This window comes from Rutidosis leptorrhynchoides, chromosome 1 (assembly GCF_046630445.1).
Source record: "Rutidosis leptorrhynchoides isolate AG116_Rl617_1_P2 chromosome 1, CSIRO_AGI_Rlap_v1, whole genome shotgun sequence".
Taxonomy (NCBI): Eukaryota; Viridiplantae; Streptophyta; class Magnoliopsida; order Asterales; family Asteraceae; genus Rutidosis; species Rutidosis leptorrhynchoides.
Genome location: NC_092333.1, coordinates 674,395,817 through 674,403,666, shown reverse-complemented (window position 1 = coordinate 674,403,666; position 7,850 = coordinate 674,395,817). Strand labels below are relative to the sequence as shown.

The following is a 7,850-nucleotide window of genomic DNA, read 5'->3' as shown; positions in this document are numbered from 1 at the left end:
GAAATTGGAAAAATGCTGATGAAGCAGCAAAAATTGTAAACGACTTTAACAGTCAAAAGTTTGATGATAAAGAATAGTATGGTGGTAAAGCTGAGAAAAAGAGAAGGTTTGAAACTAGAAAATGGATTGAGCAGACCATGAAGGAGGCTGTGGACAAATCACAAAGACTAAACCTGCCTTCAAAGGATCCAAATGATTCAGTGTCTACTGAAATCGTTAGCAAACAACTTACTTCTTATTCTAAACCTTCACAGACAAATCTTCTTCATCATTCATATTATCGTATCTTTTATTATAATATCTTCGATACTCCTGAAGATATTTTCACTATTCTTATCCGAAATCTTTTATCTCTTCGCAATATCCGCGTTACAACATAAAAAGAAACTTTGTTAGTTTCTAAATTCTAAAAAAAATTGAATTTAAAATAGGAATGTTTTTGAAGTAGTGTTGGGAATTGAAGCATGAGTTAGTATAATATAATGACACTTGATCAACGTGATTATATTACAGTAAGTCATACTGAGTTTCTAATGGAACGTGATGATTCACAGAACATACCGTCATCATGTACTGTTTACACGACTCTTACATTCTACCCAATTTCCAAACATATTAAGAACATATCATCTTGATAGCTCTATATTTTCGGATATTCTGGTAATTTGCCAAATCAAGATCGTGCCATTACGATTTTCTTCTTGGAACATTAACTATGTTCATCCAAAAATTCATATCTATGAATTCTGGACCATTATCCGCTTGACTTAAGGTCGGGAAGAGAAAACGAAAGTATGAAGCTCCGAAATATAATGAAGAATATAAAGCCCGATAACAATCCCGAAATTACAAACCGTGTATATTAATGCGTATAGCAATATAAAGACACGGGAGAATAAAAAAATAATAACCTCAAGGTAATGGTAGAAGAAAATAACTTCCTCCGGTGGTAGATGAAAAAGAAGAATGACAGATATGAAAGTTAAGAGTATATCAAGAATCAATACTGGATGAAGCATATTAACGAATGCTTTAAAGTATGAATTGGGGAGAAAGACTAGAAGGTGTGAGCTATGGAAATAAAGAAACGAAGGGGGTGGAATTATAGTAAAATATCAGACAGAGAAATCGAGACAGATTATCACATTTAATCAAAGAAGATCCTGATTTCCTTAATCACCGAAGAACCAAATCTTATTGCAAAGATTTTCTTTAAATCCCATGAATTCCGGAAATCAATCATAACTACGTCATCGGTTAAAACGAATATACGTTTACTCATTTCACTCTCTTGCGATAGCTTCACTTATACTCTTCGCGTAATCAAATTGTTTTATCTATATTACTCAATGATGATAAAACTCTATTTATCAACTCATATTCGTCATGAAAACATTTTTATAGTTAGCCATGACGACCTCGATCAAATTTCGGGACGAAATTTCTTTAACGGGTAGGTACTGTGACGACCCGAAAATTTCCGACCAAATTTAAACTTAACCTTTATATGTTTCCGACACGATAAGCAGAATTTGTAATGTTGAATCTCAAAAAGTTTGGAACTAAATTCATGTAATCAATTACCCTTTGACCGTGTTCGACGATTCATGAACAATTATGTGTATATAGATATGTATATATAATATATAATATTAACTGAAAACATTAACAAAGTATTAGATATATGATACTTTACATGAACATATTTATTTCGATATATTTATCGACAGAATTAAGAGATAATATCAAATAATTGAATTATCAGATACATTATGATATGGTTACGGGCCTATGTTATGAGGTCCACTGTGATTTAAGAAATCTATTCTTTTTGACAACTCAATACTTAACCAGTATGATAAAGATAACGATATTTATATTTTATTTTATTAAATATATAAAACGATTTAAATTAATATTATATATATTTTTTTATACGCGTATTATACGTACATAGTTTTATACTTTTACTATACTTTAACTTTACCTTTACTTTACTTTTACTTTACTTTAACTTTAATAATTCATACTTTAATAATTCACTTTAATAATTCATACTTTAATAGTTCACTTTAATAATTCATACTTTAATAATTCACTTTAATAATTCATACTTTAATAATTCACTTTAATAATTCATACTTTAATAATTCACTTTAATAATTCATACTTTAATAATTCACTTTAATTATTCATACTTTAATAATTCACTTTAATAATTCATACTTTAATAATTCACTTTAATAATTCAAAAATCTATTATAAATAGAATTCAATAGGTTTCATTATTTCATAGAAACTTGAAAATATATTTCTCTAAACTCTCTCAATCGAATTACATATATATATATATATATATATATATATATATATATATATATATATATATATATATATATATATATATATATATATATATATATATATATATATATATTTACTTAGTATTATTTCAAGATATTATTAGTATACATAAAATACTACGACGGAGTTATATTCAGACGATTTCAAAATAAGTTTTCAAATGGGATAGAGCTAAGGAAATTATGGGTTATAGCTATGAAGGTTATGGGTATTGATCGAGGTCGTGAGGTCAACCTAACGTTTATCATTTTCGTTGCGTCTACGTACTTTCCTGCAATATTGAATCACAATATTGATACTTGAGCATTCATATCTTATCTTTTATATATTAATAGTGTATCCCTGACTAGTGCTCGAGTATATATGATTATGCATGTTTGTATGCTTAGTTTCGTCGTTAAATAGTTTATGATAAATCACGAATTTGATACATATGCTACTGAGATAAGTTATATGATATGCATGTCGTTGAAAAGCTGAAGAAAAAAATTAATAACTTTTCATTTAGAAATCGTGTGGTTTCGATGAACGGATTAAAAGAGATGGTCAACTGAATTATCATTAATTTTAATATTATTATTAAAACGATTATTATAACTGTTATCAGTTGATGTTATTGCTAAAATTATCTTTATTACTAAAAATTAATATTTTTATTGAAACTATCATTTTATTATTTTTATCATTATCATTATTATCAATATTATTTTATCAAATAAATATGCGTACAAAGATATTTTTACCACACGTAATGTAATTACATTAATAATACATACCACTATATTTTTATGATATTAAGTGAATTTTATAAATTTTATTACTTGAGATATATAAAAGTATATTTTTATCATATATGAATTTTAATATAAATTTTTATTTATTAATAAATGACTTGTATTATTTAGTATAATAAGATCTGATAAATATATTTAAATATATAAAATTACTATATATAAGTTATATAATAAACATGTATAGATTTTGGAAGTCATTTTGGGTCAAGTTGACTTTTGTTGACTTTTGCATGCCGGTCTCGAGCATTAGGATTGTGATACACTACGACTTGACCAAAATTGTTAGACAGATATTGACCAACATATAAATATATATACTTAATATAGGTTCGTGAATCCGAGACAAACCCTGCACTTGTTCAGTGCCGTCGTATACATAATTGCTACGAAATACAGTATTGTGAGTTTCATTTGCTCCCTTTTTATATATATTTTTGGGCTGAGAATACATGCGCTGATTTATAAATGTTTTACGAAATAGGCACAAGTACTAAAACTAATTCTATGTGGGTTTAAACCAGAAATATACCCTTAGCTTGGTAACATTAAACTACTTGTCTATGTACGGTAGGCACGAATCCTAAAGATAGATCTATTGGGTCTGACAAACCCCATCCTGATTATGGGATGCTTTAGTACTTCGAGGTTATTTTAAACACACCTGATCTGGTGTACTTCAGAGGGTAAAACATGAACGTTAAGGCTTGTTACCGGGTGCCTACAACTTATAGAATACTTTTATACACTTGCGAGTGTACGGATATTTATAGAAACTGAAATCTTGTGGTCTATTACTATTACGGAAATGATGGATTATGATAAACTAATGAACTCACCAACCTTTTGGTTGACACTTTAAAGCATGTTTATTCTCAGGTATTAAAGAAATCTTCCGCTGTGCATTAGCTCATTTTAAGGATATTACTTGGAGTCATTCAAGACATACTTTGAAAGACGTTGCATTCGAGTCGTTGAGTTCATCAAGATTAATATTAAGTCAATTATAGTTGGATGTAATATGAAATGGTATGCATGCCGTCAATTTTTGATGTAAAGAAAGTTTGTCTTTTAAAAACGAATGCAATGTTTGTAAAACGTATCATATAGAGGTCAAATACCTCGCGATGTAATCAACTATTGTGAATCGTTTATAATATATATGAACGGGTCCTTTCAGGGATGCTCTATAATGACGGATGCATGGACAGATAGAAAGAAAAGGAGTATCATGAATATGTGCGTGAACTCAAAGTCGGGCACCGTTTTCTTGTCTTCGAAAGAATGTTCAGGTGAAGCCCACACTAGCCGCTACATATTCGAGTATGTTGAGAAATGTATTGTAGAAATTGGTCCCGAAGTTGTTGTACAAGTTGTGACCGACAATGCCGCGAATAATATGGGAGCAGCAAAGATTTTAAAAGAAAAAAGACCATCAATTTTTTGGACATCATGTGGCGCACATACGGTTGATCTAATGCTCGAAGGTAATATTAACCTTATGCTTATGCTATTATATATAAATCTTTTTCTATGCTATATTACTATCAATAGAATATGTGGTAACAGTTACTTAGACGACATGCTTATGCACATCTATGAATTGACTAACATTTATTAATTTCATTTACGTTTATACATTATATGCTTACATGTTATTAAATTATTAAATGGGACGGTTCTTTTAACGAAACTGAACCGAACCGTCTGGCTACTGCCCACAAGCTCCTGCCATTGAAGGCAGGCTGCTGCCATTGAAGGCAGGCTACTGCCATTGCTGACCTTTTTTATGGTTTGTTTTTTCTAGAAGGCATTGGTGAGTCAGACCCATATAAATCAACAATTGAAATAGCAAAAAGGATAACGAAGTTTATTTATGCACACCACAAAACATTGGCTTTGATGAGGCGTTACACAAATAAGATGGAAATCGTGAGACCAGGAGTTACACGATTTGCTTCCGCGTTCCTTACTTTACAAAGCTTAATTGATAAGAAGGATGAATTAAGGAAAATGTTTTGTGGTAGTGAATGGGACAAATGTTATTTATCCAAGACAAAAAAGGGAATGATATCTATAAAATGGTGATGGATAACAGAACTTGGTACGGAATAAGCAAATGTTTAAAAGTGTTCTCACCTTTGGTCAAAATACTTCAAATGGTGGATGCCGATTGGAAGCCTTCAATGGGATTTTTACATGGTGAGCTTAAAAAAGCTCAACAAGAAATCAAGGAGGCTTTGAACAACCAGAAGATTTTTTATGAGCCGGTTATGAAGATCATTCGAATGAAGATGTCAGGTCGACTAGATTCGAGCTTACATTTGGCGGCCTATCTTTTAAACCCATATTATCTTTACAATGATATGGATATCCAGTATGATGAAAAAGTGAATGAAGCAGTCAATGATGTTGTTGAAACTTTGTATCCGCAAGATCTTGATATGCAACAAAAAATATTGTTGGAGGAGTTGCCAGTTTACACGTGTAGATCAGAGAGCTTTGCTAAGTTACTTGCATTGAAATCATGTGAGGTTAACACCGAAAAATATGATCCGGGTAAAGCATTTTATAAAATTATGTATTTTGTTTTAACTTGTAGTAGTTTAAGTGTATAGCAAATTAGACCTAAGTTACTTGTATTTGGTTTTAACTTGTAGCAAATTGGTGGACACGTTTTGGTAGCTCAGCACCTCATTTGAGAAAGATTGCTATTCGGATCCTTTCTCTAACAACAAGTTCATCCGGATGTGAACGCAATTGGAGCACCTTTGAAGCGGTTAGTCTTTGGTTATTTATTTTGTAATTTGTTAAATGTTAGGTAATCATTTAAATTAAATATTTTTGTTGGTTACTTGGTTGTCTTTGATATTATAGATTCATACAAAAAAAAGAAATCGGTTAGAAGCCTCAAAGTTGAACAATCTTGTTTTTGTTCAATTCAATGCAAATCTGATTTTGAAAAACAAAAAAAGAAAGGAGAGAGGTCATGAAGTTCTTTTAACGGATGATACAAGTGAGGCTCAAGAATGGTTTATTGATGATGATGTGGTTGATGCAATTTCAAAACCAAAAAGAAGCGCTAGAAGACAATTTTTGGAGGACGATTTTGAGTCAGAAGATGAAGAGATGGAAATAGATGCTGAAGATGTTGAATATGGGTTTTATGGGGATCAAATCATTGAACAAAATGGACAAGATCAAGATTTGGATGAAAATGAAGTTTGAATCAGTGAAGTTAATAAATATTTGTAGTCTTTTGAACATGTAAGCTTATGTTTATGGTTGAAATATTATGTCCTTTTGAATGTTTATGTTTAAACTTTAAACTATAATGTATTTGTATTTTGAACATGTATGGAATATTGGAATGTTGGACAATATCTTTGTTTCCCTTCACTGTAAACAGGTTGATGGAGTGTTGGACAATCTTATATTGGAAACTCTAAACAAGTTGATGGAGCCTGGTGGGTCTAACAAGACTACTATATTGTAGTCTTGAATTTGAAACTGAAAAAAAGTTTTGAGCATGTATTTGTATTCTTGAACATATATATATATATATATATATATATATATATATATATATATATATATATATATATATATATATATATATATATATATATATATATATATATATATATATATATATATATATATATATATATATATGTAAATTTTATTTAAAAGTCAACGTTAGTCAACATCCGTCTCGACCCCCGTCTCGACCCCGTCTCGATCGTCTCGACCCTTTTAGGACCCTACCGTCTCGACCCCGTATCGCGTATTTTGCAACCTTGTTATAAAGTCTATGAATCATCATCTTCCATTAAAAATTTAGCATGACTTACTGTAATATAATCACGTTGTCCTGACGTCATTATATTATACTAACTCATGCTTCAATTCCCAACACTTCTTCAAAACATTTATAATTTAAACTTGAATATAGAAACTAAAACAGTTTCCTTTATAATGTGATAAAGCTATCGCAAAGATATAATTAATTGCTAACAAGAATCGTTATAAAGATATCTTCAGAAATATAGAGGATATTTATAACGAAAGATGCGGTGATATCTTAGAATTTCTAAGATCCAATGACGAGGAAAATTCTTCTGTTTCCTCTGCATTTAATGCTACCATATCTGAATCATTGGTTATCAATCCGAGATGGTTTCAAGAAATTTTATTTTTAGATGATTAAACGCTGATTGTAATCGTCAACGGATCTAATGGTTAACGAATAGGCGTTATTGATTTTAAAAGTGATGAATGATAATTTCGGTGGTTTGATGTGATAATTCATTGCAGAATACGAATGAATATAATTCATGAATGTAGTAATCTTTAGGAAGATAACACCTGCTAAAGCTTTACTTGAATTCCGATATGTTAATTTCAGAATGTGTAATTGATTTTGTATGAAGATGATTGTGTATCATTTGTGAAGGTAGTGCGTATAATTAGTGATTTGTGAATCGAAATTGAAGAATGTACAGTGTATTAATGTGAGATGTAAATATTTCTCGGGTATTACCTACCCGTTAAAATATTTTCACAATTAACAGTTTGTACAACAGAATTTACAATCTTTATGAAGATATACGTTCATATATGTATTCTTCAGATATAATCATAGATTTAATGAGTTAATATATATTAAACTCATCTTATTTGCGGATTGGAACG

The 7,850-nt window shown here is 30.0% G+C and overlaps 2 protein-coding genes across 2 annotated transcripts; both read left to right on the top strand.

Annotated features, from left to right (window-relative positions):
• Positions 1–4,347: 4,347 nt before the first annotated feature.
• On the top strand, positions 4,348–5,243 carry LOC139851454 (uncharacterized). Its single transcript, XM_071840500.1, has 2 exons — positions 4,348–4,642; positions 4,963–5,243. The coding sequence occupies exons 1-2, from the start codon at positions 4,348–4,350 to the stop codon at positions 5,241–5,243; spliced, it is 576 nt and encodes a 191-aa protein (XP_071696601.1).
• A 71-nt stretch (positions 5,244–5,314) lies between these two features.
• On the top strand, positions 5,315–6,651 carry LOC139851447 (uncharacterized). The gene is made up of 4 exons (XM_071840488.1): positions 5,315–5,714; positions 5,816–5,934; positions 6,033–6,377; positions 6,565–6,651. Exons 1-4 carry the CDS (start codon positions 5,315–5,317, stop codon positions 6,649–6,651), a joined length of 951 nt encoding a protein of 316 aa, XP_071696589.1.
• The last annotated feature ends 1,199 nt before the right edge of the window (positions 6,652–7,850 follow it).